The 19,817-nt window shown below is 42.4% G+C and overlaps 1 protein-coding gene across 1 annotated transcript; it reads left to right on the top strand.

The window, feature by feature from the left end:
- The first annotated feature begins 530 nt into the window (after positions 1-530).
- Positions 531-19,251, top strand: LOC139331738 (solute carrier family 4 member 11-like). The gene is made up of 20 exons (XM_070963368.1): positions 531-705; positions 5,712-5,762; positions 6,591-6,686; positions 7,077-7,120; positions 7,476-7,695; positions 7,816-7,897; positions 8,151-8,274; positions 8,837-9,046; positions 11,011-11,095; positions 11,278-11,403; positions 11,516-11,629; positions 12,195-12,327; positions 12,633-12,706; positions 13,981-14,260; positions 15,531-15,637; positions 15,969-16,134; positions 16,384-16,557; positions 16,971-17,166; positions 17,621-17,790; positions 18,213-19,251. Exons 1-20 carry the CDS (start codon positions 669-671, stop codon positions 18,277-18,279), a joined length of 2,556 nt encoding a protein of 851 aa, XP_070819469.1. The 5' UTR covers positions 531-668; the 3' UTR covers positions 18,280-19,251.
- The last annotated feature ends 566 nt before the right edge of the window (positions 19,252-19,817 follow it).

Below are 19,817 nucleotides of genomic sequence, written 5' to 3'. Positions count from 1 at the left end.
ACAGAAAACTGACAAGATATTTCTCTCTAACCCATCCTCATGGGATCCACAAACAAATCTATAATGCCTCAAAAGACACTTAAAATAGGAAAGCCCAGAAGTAAAGAAGTGTGTACAAACTTGACAAAGTTTTCTGCATGGAGAACTTTCTTTGAAAAGTAAAGTTAAATCAGGACAATAGGAGCCATAAATCTCTGATTGCAAAACAACAACATGCTGCGTGGACACATCCCCTCCAAAATTCAAATTTAATGAAAAAAAAAAACAACCTAAATATAAAATTTCTTACATGTGTTAGTGAGTTTTTAAATATTTGAGGATGGCAGAAAATTACCTCAAAAGTTTAACCCTCTACAGCCGCAACAACCCACCAAACCCCATTCACTTATTTATTTATTTTAAGATACTTGTATTTCAGTTGATAGCACAAGGACCCAGCAGAAACAAGCACGCCTCTCACCCACAGGCCGTCTCTTCCTGCCCTCCCACTTCCTCCCTCAAACCCATGTGCTGCTGGAGGAGGTGCAGTTAGGTGGATTTACCTCAGCATGTGTGTGTATGGGTGTGTGTATGAAAGAGATCACGAGTGAGTGCAGGGTGTTGGGGAGCAGAGAGAATGATGATGGGTTGAGCTCTGGAGAGCTTCTCACCTAAATAACCTGGAGAACATGGAAGCCAAAAAGGTCCTCCATTTTGTGCCATCTGGTAAGTTTTACAGGGGTGGAGTGGGGTGAGAAGGTCTTTCATGGTGCAACCTGAGCCAACTGAGTCAAGCATGTGGGGAAAGCCTCTCTGCAGTATGTGTGTGTATGCTGGTGGCATCTTGGGAAGGGTGTAAAGTTTCTATGGCAGATGTGGTGCAGGCTTTGCTCTCACAGTTCTGTTTTATCTTATTTGTCAGCTCCTTCAGGTGTTTGATGTCTTTATGCTCCTAATATTAAAACCACAGAATATGAGAAAGGTGCTTTTATTGCCATGAGAACCAGAGAATCGAAAGCAAAGGATATGGGTCAATATTTACAATATGGCCATAAATGGTTCGTGGATGGTTTTTACAACAGACCTGCAAATAATTTTTAGCATCTGCTTCAATGCACGGGTAGAACCACAGCAGGGAAGGCAAGCGTTCCAGAAAAGTACATTAAATTGATTTTAACAATACTTATTGGGCTACTTCCTGTTGTTGGACTGAACAGGGAAGTCGCTTCTTGACATCTTGTGATGCCACTCGCAGAATACGACGACATCCATCACAGGACAGCTGAAACACTTATTCTGGAAACCATTTTTCTTTATAGATTAATCGTTCGAGGTTCTCGTGTGTGATGATTTGCTGCTTTTCTTTATCTTATGTGATAACAAACTGAATATGTTTGGGTTTTGGACTGTTGGTCAGACAAAACTAGTGGTTTGAAGGACTATTTTATGACATTTTCTAGACCAAATTATCACCACTTAAGAAAATAATCTTTAGTTTTAGCCCTACAGCAAACTGAGCATAAATGCGTTTTCTGTTCGGTGCCATTAAGGGGTTAAAAAGTCTGACTTGAGTTTTCTCAGGATGAGGATTAAGGAGATTATCTTGCAGAAAAATGTCTAATATTCTATTCTGGCAAATTACAAGTCTTTCTCCTCTTATTTAATGAGCTCTCTGGTTGAAGTTGAAGATAATCTGTCAGTCAGAGATCAGTCACTGCAATTATTTTCAAATATCAGACTTTGATGCTCCCATCTTCAGCCTCGGCTACGACCATGATGCAGGTTTTATGACATCCGCCAATAACTGAGTGCCTTGAACCAGAAATGTGTCAAATAATGTCCAGAACAAGGACTCCTCTCTGATGTGTACTTTGTCAAGTCAAATCCAATGTGTGTGACTATGATTACTGCTGCTCCAGTGCTCGTATTCACGGTGCAGCATAAACAAACAGCAGGTAGCCTCTATCGTCAGCCTTTGAGGTGTTGGTGTGGAATGAGCTGTAGTTCCTATTTCCTGTTATTTGCTCCATTTCAATATATGAATGTGTACATTGTGCAGAGGACACGCTGTTCATGCTACAGGTGCTCGCCACCCCTCAAATTCAGTGCTGATAATGTTGATTAAGCTTTAGCAGTAGAGTTACACATATAACACAGAACATTAGGACAAAGCACGGAAGTGAAAGCGGACCTTCACATGTCAAAGAAAATCTGCTATGACACCTGACATTCACAAGCATCGCCTCTGTCACAACGGTTTGACCTTGTACTGTTCAGCACAGAGTCTTTACTTCTGCAGCTCGGAGCGCTTGTTTCCAGAGACCCAACAAGGATTCTTCTGTTTCCTATTGCTCAAGGACATCTTCTGCTCACAGACAGCAGGACGACAGGGATTAAGAGAACATGCCTCAGGCTTTAAGTTAGCTTTGTTTGTCCAGTGAGATGGAGGAAATGCAGACATGGAGTCACCAGCATTAGCCAAAGTTTGCCAAGGTTAAAGTTCTGCAAGATAGCAAACAATTTTAGAAGTTTTGAGAGAAGACACTGGATGAAATAGTAGCTGGTACAAGCGATATAATTAATCTTTAATTGTGTCTGATGCTCACGTTCAATCACTGAAACACTCAGTTTTTAGTCACAGTGAAACAGCAGTCAGGACAGATTTATCTTCAGTAATGAGGTCAAAAACATGGAGCAGTGCAGATCTGTGGACCTCCAGTTACACCTCCTCCACCCCCCTCCTTAGACCAAGAAGGGGAGGAGAAGGTAGAAATGGATAAAGTACAGCTGTTTGGAAACAGAAAGTAAACAAAAGTAAAAGTTGAGTTTTTGCTAAATAATATCCAAACACACACCTGTGTTTCATTATATTGCATATGGTGGGTGGGGTTAGCTAGTCACCATAAATCATGTTTGACTGGATAAATTAATGTATATTCCCCTCAATTAAAGATTTACAGTTATCAAAAATATGTTAATGTTTTACAGGAAGAGGGAAAAAAAAGAGGGATTTCGACATAAAAATGCTTAAAATCATGCAGCAGATATCGCTTAACACCGGGACACAGGGTCAGGACTTGGCTTCAGTGGAAATGCATTACAAAAAACACAGTAAAACCTGTTTGCAGCAGTGCAGAAAGCAGCTATTTTAAGAAACAGCATCAGTGTCAAAGGTGCTGCACCCCTCTTGGGGGGAAACTCGAGGCTTGGCTTACCCTTCTGTCACTGTCTCTGTCTCTGTAAGTGTGAGGAAGTTGGCCTGCCTGCCGACAGGAAACCAACAGGCAGGATCCGTCGTAACGCACAGGCCTGCAGAAAGACTGTAAACACTCAACAGTCTGTACTGAACGAACAGCGATGGGAGCACAAACGACATTTATGTCTTCACACCAATTTCATAGTTAGAAGTCATAAAAAAGCATGTTCTCTCAGTCTCTATTGTTGATGCCGCTGCTGATGAGATATAATCGAGAGTATTTCCGACGAACCTGACCTTTATCGTCATGAGACGAGACTGTAAAGGTCTCAGTCAGGGAGGCTAAATCGTCCTCTGCACGCCTGCTCCGGCACAAACAGATCTTTGCATAAGCTGTGAGGCCCCCTGTTGTCTCTGCAGACTCCTGTGAAGTGGAGGAGGCATGGGAATGTTCTGTCTAATCTGCTTTGAGATATAGCCTTGCTCTGCAGCCCCTGGAGCCAATCTTTGCCTCAGGCAAGGAAAAGCTCATCTATACAGCTGCAGCGGCGTCGCACAGATACATGACCGCCTATACAAACACCAGACACAGCAGGCATTAGATTTTTGTTGTAACTGAGAGAGAAGGGGTCTCTTTTCAGCGTCTCAGCATGTTTCATTTTTCACTGTCCTCTTCAACACCCCCATAACTGACATCCACTTTTCATCTCTATAATTTCATGTCATATAATGTTTCACGTTACTTTGGAGGCCTTCAAGGTCTGACCGACTGTGTGTCACGCTGGCAATAATGACTCAACAAGATGTTATGGGTAATTAGCTTTTTTCCGATCGAATTTTAATATCTGTCTGCACAATCTGTCTCTGTGTGCAATGGGAGCAGCTAAGAGGTTGACATTTTTCTGCTGGGTAGAAACCTGCTGCTGAATGCAGACTGTTTTTGTCGCTTATGACGCGAGAGCTACTGTTGCATAGGGCAAACACAGCAGGATCAGTCAACATGGAGTCCAGTTTCACACAGTCTTATCGCCACAAACTGGTCTTGAGTCAAACAACATGAAAACATATGAGGTTGTTGTGCTTTTATTCAAGTTAATACTTAAGACACTGATGATGAACTGCAGTGGGTCTCATCTCTCTTTCCATTAACTTCTTGTTTCTCTCTCAACTCTATACTAAGGGGTATAAAATATATAGTTGTGTAATATTCACATATATAAAAAAAAATGGAGTTTTTATAATTCTTTTGTCCAGTAAACCAGAAACTTACATAAATAATAGTAGTAGTATATTAATATAGTATTAATAGTAAATTGTATTGCCTTCCATGATGGTCTGAATGCTGTTAAAGCTTTCTTCAAACTCCATCCATGCATCCATTTTCTATGCCGCTTATCCCTTTCGGGGTCACCGGAGCCTATCTCGGCTGTCAACGGGCGGGAGGCGGGGTACACCCTGGACCGGTCGCCAGCCGATCGCAGGGCACAAGCACACAACCATTCACACTCACACCTAGGGGCAATTTAGAGTCACCAATCAACCTAATGAGCATGTTTTTGGTCTGTGGGAGGAAGCCGGAGTACCCGGAGAGAACCCACACATGCACAGGAAGAACATGCAAACTTCACACAGAAAGGCCCGGGAATCGAACCGACGACCTTCTTGCTGTGAGGCACACGCACTACCTGCTGCGCCACCGTGCAGCCCTTTTCTTCAAACTTCAATGAAAAAATGCAGGGGGGAAAATATACAATACTTTATTTTATGTATTTCATTTACCTCAAATACTTTTAATAATTTTAGCTGTAGAACATGCATTACCCCGAGACTGTTAAAACCCACAAATCTGACTTGACCTCAGTGCCTTAAATGGTAACTGCAGCGCTGGTTTCACAATAAAACGTAAGGAAGAAAAAGAAAAGTATGTTCAGCAGTATAGTGAACTTAAATTTAATTAGAGATGTAATGATGAATCTTTTAGCATCTTTCAGCTAATTGTTTTGGTTTTCCCAGTCTGCTCTCACTCCCAACTCGTCACATATGGATGCTTGATCAGGATCTTTTTTCTAGTCTCTGGGTACCTTTAAGCATCATTTTTCAACATGCAAGTTAGTGATAATGAATATCCAACATCCAGTAACACTTTCAAAATAAAACCTGCTGACAACAAAATGAATACTTACATGTGTTGCTCATGTACATTAAGAAATGTTTTTTGTCTCATATGTATACTACTGACCAAGTTAATATAACTCTATGTAAGGTGATAATACTTTTACAGTTTGTGCTGCTGCTAAGTGTGGCTAAAAAATAATGAACTCTGCTTTCAAGTCAAAACCCTTTTATTTTTGGTCAAAACTCTGACTTTCTGTGTCCTCCCATCAGAACTGTTACACCGCATGAGTCCAACTTTTCCATTATGTGGTTGAAAATTTCAGGCCAATACAAACAATAGAGTAACATCTTACACAAAATACTGCATAATAACAAGTGAGCATGAAGTTGTGTAAATACACATTTGTCTTTTCTCCTGCAGACGCTCCATCCAGCAGGAACTCCAAGAATGGATATGTTTTCCAAGAGATGGGTGCGTAGCTGCAGTGATACATATTATATTTACTTTTATTTCTTCTCTCAGCATGGGTCCTGCTCTTTCATGTACTTTGTGATCTGCTTTGCAAGCCCAGAAAACATTATTCAGATTTTCTTCCTTCAGGATTTGAGGGAGAATACAGCAATTTCTCCACATGCAAATGTGTTGCAACAGTTATTCATGCTAATGCCAATGCCTCTCGCTGCTCACAGATGACCCATTTCACATGCTGGTGAGCACAGCCAGTCCCTTCGCTGGTGCGTTGTGAGGTTAATTAATGGGCAAATAAGGAGGCAGATGATCTCTGAGTCAATGATGGGAAGAGGGAATAATCATAGCTCAAAGCTTTGCTCAGGAAGGGTTAAGGTTAATTCTCTAATTCTGCGGCTGAGTCTTTCTCCCCTCATAAAACTCGCAATCGAGATGCCATATTTATCTTCTATACAGTTAAGGAATTTACGAGGGGCTGCTATTGTTATATTGCTGCATGTCTGGTTTAAGGGGGATTTTTTATTGGGTCTCTCTTTCTCCCTTTTGCTGTGTGCTTGTCAACAGATGGCAGAGTGGTGGGAGGCAAAAATAAATTGTCCCTTACCGGAGACACTGTTAATGTGGCTGCAATAGCATCTTAACCTTGACACAAAGACGAGGTTTAACTCACTGTTGGGTTGATCTGTGAACTGATCTTTATTGTTACTGCTTATTTTACGAGATTCGCTCAATGGTAAAGTGATTTTTAACAAAGTGCCGCAGCAGAAAGTAGTTCTGACATGGAAAGTCCTCAGCTGAATTACAGGACTGTGCGTAATGTTTTATCCACAGAGCTGCAGGATGGGGAACAGGAGGACTGTGGGCAAGATTCATCTGTCACTCACAAGGACCACATCTATGACAACCAGATCCAGATCAGTGTTTCAGGTGTGTGTTTAGCCAGTGGTGGGGATAAATAGAAATCAGAGGGAATAGATGCTCTTAGCAGTGCTTTTAGGTTGTATGGGATGTGATCTTCATTGTCTGAGAATATTTTTGCAGCCTCTGCAGTTAGGAAATCATGTGTGCCAGCTCTGCTTCCCTGAGTCATAATAACAGAGACAGAGTTCATGGACATGGATTGGCAGCTAGTGCTCCCTATTAACTATTAATACTGGAGAGAATGACTTCTATACTTCTGTTATTTCCAAGAATAACTGTATAAATATTAAAGGACGATTTGCAGTGGGGATTAGAGCAAAGAGAAGGGGTTGGAGACTGAGACAGAGGGTATAAACCTGTTTTAAGTAGGAATTTCTTTGTGCCTTTTCTTTGCAGATCCTGACTGTCCTGGTTTTGGGCTTTTAAACACGACAAGAAAAGTAAGATTTGCTTTTCCAGTCCCCCTCTTTGTGTTATGTCATAATAATTGCTACAGAAAAGCAGCGTTTTACTGCTTCTTTTACATTTCTACGACTGAATATACAGCCCAGAATTTTGCCAACTGTTCCATTTCAAAGCTCAAATCCTCAAATTTCTACCCAGCTCACACTTGATGTTTTAAACTGCGAACTGTGTTAAATCTGAAAGCATAAGCAGTGATCTGGGAGGAAAAGTGTGGATTTACTTGCTGTCAGGTGAAAAACAATTAGCACAAATCAGAACCTTTAACATCTCATTTACACCGTGACATTATTACACTGTCAATCAAATGTCTCCTGCTCTTGGCTCATGTAGTATGTGAAGCCGATGAACTTCCAGGAGGAAGTGCGCGCCCACAGAGACCTGGACAGCTTCCTGGCCCAGGCGAGCATCCTTTTGGACGAGAAAGCTGCCACTCTGGACAAGGTCCTGAGGCGAATGTTGGCTCATGTGGCGGAGGACGGCCACGGGAGCTGCGATGTGGACGAGGTCATGGACTCACTGTTCACAGACGCAGGAGGAAAGGAGTTCAGTGGTGAGCAAAACAGATTAGAAGGAGCACTTTGAGCTGAAGCGTTTACTTCAGAGGCTGCTTGTCCTGTCAGCATTAAAGCTTTTTTCCTGCTGTTCATTGTAATGTCTTCTGCGCCCACAGTTCACCTTCTGTCAGAGACCATTCAGGGTGTGACTGCTTCTTCCACCGGCATTCATTACCAGCAGTCCTGGCTTTGTATTCTGTGAGTTCATCCACAATAATATGTATGTGAAAAGGTGTTATTTTGACTCATTCGTCCAGCCTCCAGCTCAGTAGGTGAAATCGCCATCTTGATGGTTCATTTGACAGCATGCAAAAAATCTTTTCATTGGAAAAGTAATCTTGTTTTGGCTTCGGTAGGGGGGCTCTAATTTACACCTGCCAATACGGAATGCCACACAATCAATCATTTATACACCAGTGATTCAAAATCAATTATTTTTCTGTCAATTCAGCTCCAATGTGAGGAGCCTGCAGAGGCGTCATGTCTGCGTCGCCCGCCTGGAGAGGCCACAGAACTGGGGAGAGAACTGCTGCGAGGCTCGCTACGTCATCCTCATCCTGGCCCCGCCGAGAACCGTAAGGTCCAGGTCTCAGTTCTTTTCCACTCTATGTGGTGGCTTACTTGGCTCAGGTGTTGAGCTGAAACAATGATCAGCAGCTTTTTTTTAGGGTAAACTGCTAAAAAAATCACTGCTTTTAGCTTCCTAAATGTGAATATTTGCTGATTTTTCTTCAATAAAAATAAAAAAGATGATTGCAAAAGCATTTGAAGAGCATTTTTCAGTGTTTTCTGACATTTTATTGAACACATGATCAATTGAGAAAATAACAGGGAGATTAATCAATAATAAAATATTCAGTATTTGCAGCCCTAATCAGGAGCATTCTGTGGCAGCATAGTTCTGGTTTGAGGTTTGGATCTGACTGCTGACCATTTCCCCTTCATCCTCAACCTTTCTGTTACAAGAAGGTCTCTGTGAGACTTTGAAGCCCCCAGCCAGCATTTCTGAACGATCGACAGTCATATACGAATCTATGAAGCGTGACATAACGTGACAGAATGTAGGTTAAAACATGCCATCAGTGGAAGAACACATTGACAAAACAGATCTTTAACTTTCCTCATCATCCTTTTCAGAAAAGCACCAAGACGGCCATTGAACTCGGTCGAACATTTGCCACGATGTTCTCTGACATTTCCTTCAGGCAGAAGCTTCTGGAGGCCAAGACCCAGGACGAGTTCAAGCAGGAGCTGGTCCTCCAGCGCCAGCTGCTCTCCATAGTCAATGAGAACGCGCTCGTAGAGGAAGTGGAGGACTCAGATCCACGTAAAGGAAAACCACTTCAGGTGTGAAAGCAGACAGTGACATATTGGCTCTCTGCTGCACTTCAGGTGGAGCAGCAGACACTGAAGTGACGAAGTGGCCATTTGACTAACATGGGCTCAATGTAAAGCTACAGAAAAATGGTGACGCTAAAAAGTGTTAACCTTAAAAGCTAACGTAAAATAAGGAAACATAACTCTAGCTAATAAGGAGTTGTTACTTATAAAACCAACGTTTATATTCTCTACTCACTGTGAGTTCTCCACATGTGGAGACCACCCTCGTGTTTTCCCACTCCATCCAGGCACATAAAGATGTGATGCAGTAAAGAAAAGTCGTTGAGCCAGATTATCTGATTATTCTGTTTCCACACTCTATCAGCCGGGCTCGAGGAATGAGAGGCAGCTGGGCAACAGACTGAAAAAGCTGCCAAGTCTACCATGGTTCTGGCAGCAGAATGTGTGCTGCTCCATGTAATGATAAAGTACTTCATTATGTCCAGTGTTTAAATTAAGAGGAAATGTGTGCACTCGGCAGGAGGTTGGACACGAGGGAACACCCAAATATTGCCTGGGGAGGAAGCATGTATTTAGGCTGTAAAAGACCAAAGTTAACAACAGGTTGCGGCTACACCTGATGTCTCGAAAGGTTTAAAAACAGCATGCAAAAGCAGGTTTGTTGCTGCCAAACTAACCTTTTAACGTCTTGTATAATACAAAAGCAAGCATAGATGGGCACTCAGGTACGCCCGTATCTTTGATTTTATAATGAATGTCAGCTATGTTGTTCCTCAAGTGTCTCTTCACTGAATATTATTATTGTGCTGGTTTTGGAAGAGCCATTATGCAGCCAGCAAATATACGAATATTTCTGCTTATGAAATACTTCCCGGCTTCTCTCACTCACAAAAGTCACAATTTTTAGACGTAAGGTCGTCCTCAGACCACAGAGAGTGGAATAAGTGGATGTAACTTCTGGGTCTGAAAAGTGAAGCCAATGCGGACAAGCCTTAAACCTGCATTCTTCCCAATGGCCAGCAGGGGGCGATTCCACTGGCCGCAAAAAAAAAAGTCCTTCGACTTAATGTGTCAGTATACAGTTAACGAATGACTTTTGGCACATAGAGGAGGCATAGCAGCGTGTATCCTCCCCAGCTCCACCCTCTTGTCCAAATATGGCCACTTGTGGCTCCAAAAAATCAAAATGGCCACAGCAATGGCCATAATCCCAAACTCAAGGCTTCAAAACAGTGGTCCACAGACCAGTGGGTGATGTCACAGCGGGTTTGCACTTGGTTCAGACCACCATTAGCACTGCAGTGGGGCTCCCAGCAATCACTCCAGCAGGACCACTGCGTCAGCGCAGCAAGAAAACTGAAGCCCCCTCGACACTCGACTCGGCTGAACAAATACATGTTTGTTCACGTCCCCTAGATTACATTTGGTGTATTTCTCCTGTTTACATCTTGACTGACTACACAAGATGCAAACAAATGCGCAGTGTGTTGGCACCTAATGAGCCTTCAGACTAATCAGACTATCAATTTTGAGCGGTGTTTGAAAACCAGGACCTGGATGTATCATGGAGCCTTTCTGTAATTGACCAGAGGTGCAGAGCACTCTCAAACGCCAACTGCACACACCTGATCCAATATTGTTACCCTGATTAAATCTTGTACAGTGCAAGCTGTTGCCTCGTCTGTTGCTACGTTGGGTCTGTGATTACAGGTGGAACAAGGTCTAACAATCACCTTGTTGTCCCAGCAGTTTCTTATTGGATGTGATGCTCCTGCCCCTGTGCTCATCACGATCGGCCCTGAACATATTCATGCATATTTCACAGAGAAAATAAGACCAGTTAATTGTATCGTCCCATTATGGGCTCTCCAACAAACCACAACAATCCACTCAGGATGTGACCAAACATTGTCTTTCACACAGACTGAAGTGTCCTCTGGCCCTAAACAAACTCTTCTTTTTCTTCACAGTGCAAAGATTTCTTTAAAGCCGGTAAAGGTGTTTATAAAGACCTCCGTCGCAGACTCCCCCTCTACCCCTCAGACTTCACGGACGGTATTTACATTTTCTTGCTGCATTGCTTCCTAAGTGGGCACATTTAGCTGTTTTGTTATCGCAAGAAAATCAACAAATTTCTTTTTTAAAGGTTTTACACTTTGAAGATAACTAAAGGTTTTTGTTCTGCTTTGACCCTTCTGGTTGTTTCATCTTTAATAACCCTTTAATAATCCATTAAGGTATAACTGGGAAGGACCGCTGCCTGCTGAAGTACACTACCACCGCTATCTTTCTCTACATTGCCATTCTGCTGCCTGCTATTGCTTTTGGCTCATTGAATGATGAAAGCACAAGAGGGGAGATCGGTAAGGACTCCTCTTTTTATTGTAATGTTCTGCAACATCCTATTATATCACTATAAACTATTTAATCTAGAGCATGCAAAGGTACTGGAGTTTTTCTGTTTGTTTTTGACAGATGTTCAGAAGACCATTGTTGGCCAGAGCATCGGAGGAGTGATCTATGCTTTGTTTGCTGGCTCGCCCCTTGTCATTCCACTGACCACTGCGCCGCTGGCCATCTTCATAAGCGGTGCGTATTTTGATTTTTAATTTTTACAGGGGAGTTAATCAACTGCAGGCAGGAACAGAAAAAAACATCATGCAGAAAATACCCTGCAATTCAAGCTTGATGTCGGCTACAAACAACCACATTTGTAGTCAAGTTAGCTCCCGGGCTGACTTTCAGATCATCAAGTAGCTAAATAGAGCAGGTTGATGCTGAAAATAGTAGAAATGGTTCACAATACGGTCCAATTAATATTGGTAACTATTAATAAAACAAACAGACAAGTTTGCGTTTGGAGTTTTTCTGCACCCTAGTGGCCAAATTGGTTAGTGCAGCTTTAAGGTTGAACTGAGTTGTATTAGCTGGTTGTTACTTGTGTGCTTTTGTCAAAACATTAACTTATAGCAGAAATAAAAAAGACAAAGTGACACAAATCTATAAACTGGCGTCCAATTTTTAAGATCTGCCCAGCAGTATAATATTAAACAATACGACGAGCAGTTAAACAGCACTGAAAGTTGCACTGAGAATGTAATTAAATACAATGCTTTTAAACCTATGTGTTTCTTCCTGTGTGTATGTTTCTCAGTCATCAGGGGCATCTGCGACGACTATGACCTCGACTTCGATGCTTTCTACGCCTGCATCGGTTTATGGAACAGTCTGTTCCTCATCCTTGGAGGCTTATTCAATGTCAGCCTGCTGATGAAACTCTTCAAACGGTGAATACACCACACAACTCTCAGACAACATTTGTTACTCTGAAATATCACAGACAGAAGCCTCATACTTGTAATATATGTGACCAAATGTGTGGCCATGAGGTCAAAGATAAGAGAAGACGCATCTGTTATGACTTCCTGTTTTCAGCCATAATTCTTAATTTTGTTTAATGTACGCTCTCGCTATCTGAGCCATCATTTAGCCTTGCATGGACTGTTTTGCCTGTGCTGCTGTAAAAAACACAGTTTGATAAAACATGAATGATCACTCCGTGCTTTTCCCCTCCCTTTCCATTATCTCCCAGCTCAACAGAAGAAGTCATTGCATTGTTCATCTCTATAGCGTTTGTCGGAGACGCAGTGAAAGGCACTGTCAAAAGTAAGTCGAGCCAAGGTCAGATGACACTGAGTGTGTTCTGAATGCTTCTGCAGCACAGCAATCTGTCAACACTGCAGCGGAATATCTGAACGTCCTGCCTATTGTTTGTTAAAGGTAATGTAGCCCATTAAATATACATATCCATCATGGAGTCTTTAGGGGGAACGCAAGCATGAAATAAAGCAGGGCCCCTGTGCGTGGTGGAAAAACAGACAACCCATAATGAGTCTTTCACATGCGTCTGTTTATATCTTTTTCTCAATTGTTTGCCACAAGACAGGTAATAAATGGATGAGTTTACTGCATTATGATTCCTTTAGAGCTTTTTTCTCTCCACCTCACGGCTCAGTCTGTTGTAATATCCTCCTACGCTACACCAAACTAAGCACTGCATGTATACAGTGCACTGCTTGACTGCCTGGAAATATAGCGAGAATGAGAACATAAAAGCAGAATTATATCAATAAGATGATAAAATATACTGTATATGAAGATGCTCAGTGTGGTGTGAAATGGACATACAATGTATTTTATTTTGCTGAGATCCAAATGGGTCTCAGGCTTTTTGAGGACTCACCATAATACATTAAATGTGTCAAGAACAAGAAGGAATATAGTCATATCGAGAGTTCTAGTTTTTACAGACTCATATTGCTGCAACCGTGACAAAAAAAAATTACTGAGTGTTTTAATATATTAGCTCTTATATTAATTATTATTAATAATTAGAATAAGGATATATTTACAAAAATCAATGAAGCTGATGAGGTCAAGCACTAAATATATTGCCTTTGTGCTCTTTTCAATTGAGTTTATGTTAAAAAGGATCAGCAAGTTTCCTTTTTCATTGAGGTTTTACACAGCATCCCATCCTTTTTGGTGTAGGTGTAGTAACCCCTCTGTAAGTTACCTGTAGACGTGTACATGAGTATGACTGCTTGTCTGCGTCAGCCATGTGAAAGACTGTTGATCGGGTCAGGCTGTATCCATCCTGTTGCCCTGGAAGAGGCTGCAGCCGCCTCTGCATCTCTGCACAGATCCAGCAGTATAGATATAGTGATGGATGGTACTTTGACTGTGTCTCAGGCATCAAATTTAAACCAGTCATTCAAGCCGATGTAGGCTACATCCTCTTTAAACTTTCCTGTAATAAAAGAATATATTAGTACCTTGAAATAACAAAACATGTCCTAATAACATGAAAAATTTGAGGTTTCTATGTTCGTCCCCACTCTCATCCCTTGTTTCTTTCTTCTGTCGCCCACACTGCCTAGTTTTTGAGCACTACTACTACGGGCCCACACTGGCCACCACAAACAGCACGCTGGTGCTTCAGCAAATTAATGAGATTCTAGAGAAGGCGAAGAACCAGACGGGGACCACGCTCAGGGACCACAATGGGACAGTGCCACCGATGGGACATGCAGAAGGACATGCGCCGATCTTCCTGCCGGAGTCTCTGGTGGTGTGCACGAGAGAAAGGCCCGTCCTCTGTCTGCTGCTCATGCTGGGGACTCTGTGGCTGGGTTACACCCTCTACCTCATCAAGAGGAGGTACGTCCACCGACTGGACCATATAAACTCAAAATCTTATCATCTTATTATCAGCATATACAAATATATTCAGCATGTTGCAGCACGGCCCTTTGAAGTGCACGCTACAATAACACAGCATAAACTGAATGTCGTGTTATCAGGATTAACAGCAACAGGTGACCTGCTCAGTCGTTACGAACTCATGCTGTGCAGCCGAACATAATTCAAACCCACATTTGAAAATGCCAGGCTTAAGTTTGGGGAAATGCGTATGAAAAAATAACAACTAGAATATTCCCATTTGAAGCCAGTTTCAACAAAGAATTGGAACAAACAGAATAGAAATGCTTCAGATGCTTTGTCTGACTACTGAGGGAGAATGAAATGGGAACATTTACTGTCTAAAATAAAAATACTCATGAGTGAATGTATATTACTGCTTATCCATTAACATGTAAGCAGCGTTTTAATGTTGTATTTTAATTTCCTGCTACTTCATAGTTCTACATTTAGGAGCAGATTTTGTACTTTTTACTCCTCTACATTAATTTGAAAGCTGTAGTTACTTTGCAGATTAAAATTTAAAAACCTGTTATGAGTTCATGAAATATGATGCATTGTTATACAGTGAATTAAACCACCCAGCAGTGTGTAAAATCTCCAGAATAAGCTCCACCTGAACAGCTACAACATCAAACACTACTCACATGTTGCAGCAACAGTAATCCAATCCTATAATATCCATAAATATAAGTCTGCATTTACGGGAGTATAATTTGCTTTGTTGCATCGCTGCTTTCGCTTAAATAAATGATGTGAGCATGTTTCCCACCAGAGTTTAAACATGAAGCAGCATTAAATGGAAATATTAAATACCTCAAATCTGCACTCAAGCATATAATGCATGTAAATGTAAGCAGTGACTTTCCACCTCTGCATGTAGTTGCTGCACATTGCCTCACATGTATGTATGAAGTCAGGCGGATGTGTGAAAGAGGGAAAGCTTACATCCCAGGAGTCGAGCACATGGTTACAAATCATCAGCAGTGATTCTCGCCCTTCAGGTATAATAGTGTAATACACGAGGCAGATAAATGTGACTGTATTTCCACATCTGACTCCCGGGACGCCGTCGTTCCTTCCCCTGAGCGGAAAACTCTCAGTACTCGACACGGATTATTTTTCAAGCTAAAGGAGTAACGACTGTAAACAGAGTAGTAAAACCTGTTGAATGTATTACACCAGGGTTGCACGATGTTGACGCATGTTTCGCTCCTTTCCCCTGCAGCCCGTATCTGAATGGCAAAATCAGAGAGGTGGTGTCTGACTGCGCTTTGCCGATCTCTGTGGTGATATTCTCCTTCATTGGCTCCTACCTTTTCCTTGACATACAGCGTGAGTACAGATCCCTCGAATAAAAGAAGTGATAGAAGATTACCTTTGAGACTTAAAGTCACAACCTTGGCACAGAACAACTTTCACTGTTCATAAATCTTCTGTTGGAGGGGAGGAAAAGAAAAATATTTGCTTCTAGCGAGCTTTCAACACAGCGTGGGTCCTGAATCAATGTGGGTCAAAGACACTTGAATGTTGCTTATAAAACAAACCTTCGCCGCAGTAAAGTTCACTGTTCAGGCATTTCTTTTATTATGTAATGGTGTCATTTTTCACCTTGCTGCGTTCATATTCAATTGGCTATTTTCTATAAATCTCATGTTCCCATTAGTTCCTGTGTTCAGCATCCACGATGGCCCCGTCTTCAACTTCCCTCCATTCGAAAAGCTGTCAGGAATGAACACACTGAGCGCGGTCGGGCTGGGTTTCCTCCTCGCGCTGCTCATCTTCATCGATCAGAACATCGTCATCTCACTCACGCACGTACCAGAACACAAGTAAGACGAAGCAATTCCTCCACGGCATTTCTCATTTGTCGTACAAAGAGGTCGTATTGTGCCTTTGTTTTTATCGACAAACACGTCCAGAAGCTGCTCATGAAATGAACAGAAACACCGCCGCAGTCTTTCATTGACGCGTGTGTGTGTGTGTGTGTGTGTGTGTGTGTGTGTGTGTGTGTGTGTGTGTGTGTGTGTGTGTGTGTGTGTGTGTGTGTGTGTGTGTGTGTGTGTGAACGTCTGTAACAGGTTGCTAAAAGGCACGGCATTCCACTGGGACTTAATGCTGACTGGCTTCATCAACATCCTCATGTCCTGTCTGGGGCTGCCATGGATGCACGCTGCCTTCCCACATTCCTCCCTGCACGCCCGTCAGCTGGCCAAAGTGGAACAGCACGTAGAGAACGGACACCTCTACACGACGTGAGTAAAGTTAGAACAAGGACAGAAGCCAGGCGGTGCTCTGAAAGACATCCGGCCTGTCACTGACTGAAAACTTCAGCCGTGTTTGTAGGTTCAAATATTGATCATATCAATCAAACAGTGGAGTAAACAGACATTTCTCTGACTTATTTCTAACTTTTGTTTCGTGAAATACCAGATATTTTCACCTGTTTAGGGCCTCAACCCATGCTTTAAATGAAACAGGGGTTGACAGTCACATCCGCATTCAGGTCATAACCTGTAATCAGGTGTAGGAAATAGCTGTCGCTTTATGTTAGGCCGTCACAAGCCAACCGTCACTCTACGGTAGTTACGAATTAAGAATAAAAGTGTTGTTGTCTGCTCAGAGAAGGTGTGTTTAAAGTGCTCTTCTCTGCCTTTGTGTCAAACAGTATTGTCAGTGTGAAGGAGACGCGTCTGACCTCGCTGGCGGCCAACATCCTGATCGGCCTGTCTGCGTTCATGCTGCCAATTCCTCTGCAGTGGATCCCCAAGCCCGTCCTCTACGGCCTCTTCCTCTACATCGCAGCCACTTCGCTTGATGGGAACCAGATGGTGGACCGCATGGCCCTGCTGCTGAAGGAACAGGTGAGCAGGCAGGACACTGTGCTTTGATTGGTCGGCCTGTTTGCTATAGTTGTTTGTACCTCTTTGTCTTTCCTGTTTATCCATTAAAACTTCTCATGCTGGCAGCCCCAAATGACACCCGGTGGTAGAGGTTTGAAAAAGTCTGGTGAACAGTTTCTCGTTATCATACGATAGATTCCTCTGCTGTTAGGATAACTGAAACACAACTTACAAGTTTTTCCACAGAATTTTTCATTTATGCTGCAACAAATAGATGTTTGCTGTGACTGTAATTGGCTTTAGTCGATCTACTCAGTTATGTATTTTATGTTACCTTTATCCATTATTATAGCTTTACTTTCACCTGTTTTGTTACATTATTTGCTGAGTGAGTCTCTTCTTCTACATGTTCTATGAATATGAAGCAAACATCACTTAAAACAGCTTTTTAACCACGTCACGCTTCTCCGTCCAGACCTCCTATCCTCCCACCCACTACATTCGCCGTGTGCCTCAGAGGAAGGTCCACTACTTCACAGGGCTGCAGATGATCCAGCTGATCATCCTGTGTGCGTTTGGGATGTATCCTCTGCCCTACATGAAGATGGTCTTCCCCCTTCTGATGATCCTGCTGGTCCCTGTCAGGTAAGTTGACCCACGCCAACAGGCGGCAGAGTGGGACCATGAGAACCGACGTAGCGCTACCGTATCTGCGCAGAATTGACATTAGTCCAAGATTAGACTCATGCTGAGCTCTTTTCAAATGGGAACTCCACTGATTTTACACATGAAGATCAGTTCAGTAGTCACACTGGATCAGGTCCTCTGTGGCTCTGGAAGGAGCTTTCTAAAGTCTGAGAGAATAACCTCGGTGATACCACCAGATTTATCTCAGCTTGGGCTTGCAGACTGCAAATTATTAACACAAAGCTTTTCAAACTGGGGGCGTGAGGTTTGAAAGACTTCTGTAATGCAGCTCAAAAACCGTCAGAGTTGATGTTTGTCTGAAGGACTGTCTCTGTGTTACTGCACACGGTCATCTGGTAACTGTCTGTGTTTCATCTCAGGACCAGCCTGCTTCCCAGAATAATCGACGCCAAGTATCTGGACATCATGGACGCCCAGCACATGTAGGCCAACACAGCCTTGTGAAAACATTCATTTTCTCCGCTTGGAAGGGAAACAGACTCGAACTCAATGATTGTGTTACTAACTACACGAAATGCATTTGGTCCGCAAGATTTCAATACAAGCGCTCTGCGGGCGACTGGAACGACCATTTACATCCCTCGTTTGCTGTCTCATCGTTCACCACACATTTAGCATCAGTGTAGCTGACTTTAATATGTAGCATTCCCACATCTTTATTGTACTGAGTTTCTGCTGTTTTACTGCTTCTTTCACAGAGACACACACACATCTGTCTTAAGCTGTTCACTGACAGGTGCACGAGTTAATGTCAGAGACATTTTTTTATATTTAAAAGAAAATGTTAATCATTCATTTAATTAAGGTGTAATGTTCCTTATTAGAGAGCTGCTTGTGTCCTACTTGGGTTTAAAGTGTGATGTTGATGGGGGTTGGGATGTGGTGACCATTACAAATCATTCAACTGAGAGAGAAGTCATTTCTCACTATGGATGGGAATCAAGATCCAGTTTCAAATTGTCTGATCCATCAGGATCTTGTGCCTCCGAGCTCATCAGTTCCTTTTATCGATGTTGTCAAACTCATGCGTCTACGCTGCTGGAAACCTGCAACATGAAGGCATGGAGAGGAAGAAACTGTCCAAAGCGTGGCTTCATTTCATGAAGAAATATGACAACAAAGTGTGCTGTCACGCCTGTAAGTTGATCATTTTAAGTAAGGGTGGAAACAGGAGCAACATGCTGAAACATATTTCAACACAACATGGGCTTAGCGTCCAGGAATACCATGTGTCTGACCCCATGTACGAGTGCTTCTGCCTCCAAACCAGGCAGCATGTCCGTTACTGAAGATAAATATTCTATGTTAATATGAGCACCGCAAAGGCTTAGTAGATGTTTTTCAACTGTGTTTCTACACTGTGTTCAGACTCAGACAATAAAATAGTTGCACTGATGATAAAAACCTGTGTAGGCCGACTTCTTTCCACACAGAAAATTGACCGGGAATCAGTAAGGGAATCTATAGGGAACTGGACCGATAAAAATCAATAAGGGCATTGATACCAATAAAATCTTATCGGTTCCCATCCCTGTGTCTCATAGATGAAAACATGCAGAGTGAAGTGTCTCCTCATGTTGATGTTCCAGACACACTGAACATACTAATGTTGCTAGTAAAGCTAATTGGATGTGTGCATTGAATTGTTGGTATTAAATCAAACTGTTAAATAAACAAAGGTCTTAAAAAGGATCTGAATGAACATTTTTCATTATACTTAACTGTCAAGGTAAAACAACTCAAAGCACCACCTGTCATTGATACTGGAGGTGACAACATCTGCTCAAATGTCATCTCACAGCATCAGCACCATCCTTTACTGAGGCCAGGGAACAGACTGTGAAGCTCTGAGTGTTACATTTGTCCAACAGATGGCAGTAGAGACTCATCTTCAGGATGGTTTGAGGTCAGGCTTAATAGATGTGTGCTCACCAGATTCATCATCCACTGACAGAAACTGGGAT

This window comes from Chaetodon trifascialis, chromosome 5, assembly GCF_039877785.1.
Source record: "Chaetodon trifascialis isolate fChaTrf1 chromosome 5, fChaTrf1.hap1, whole genome shotgun sequence".
In the NCBI taxonomy this organism is placed as follows: Eukaryota; Metazoa; Chordata; class Actinopteri; order Chaetodontiformes; family Chaetodontidae; genus Chaetodon; species Chaetodon trifascialis.
Note: the sequence above shows the minus strand (reverse complement) of the source record. Positions and strands in the feature narration are given on the sequence as shown.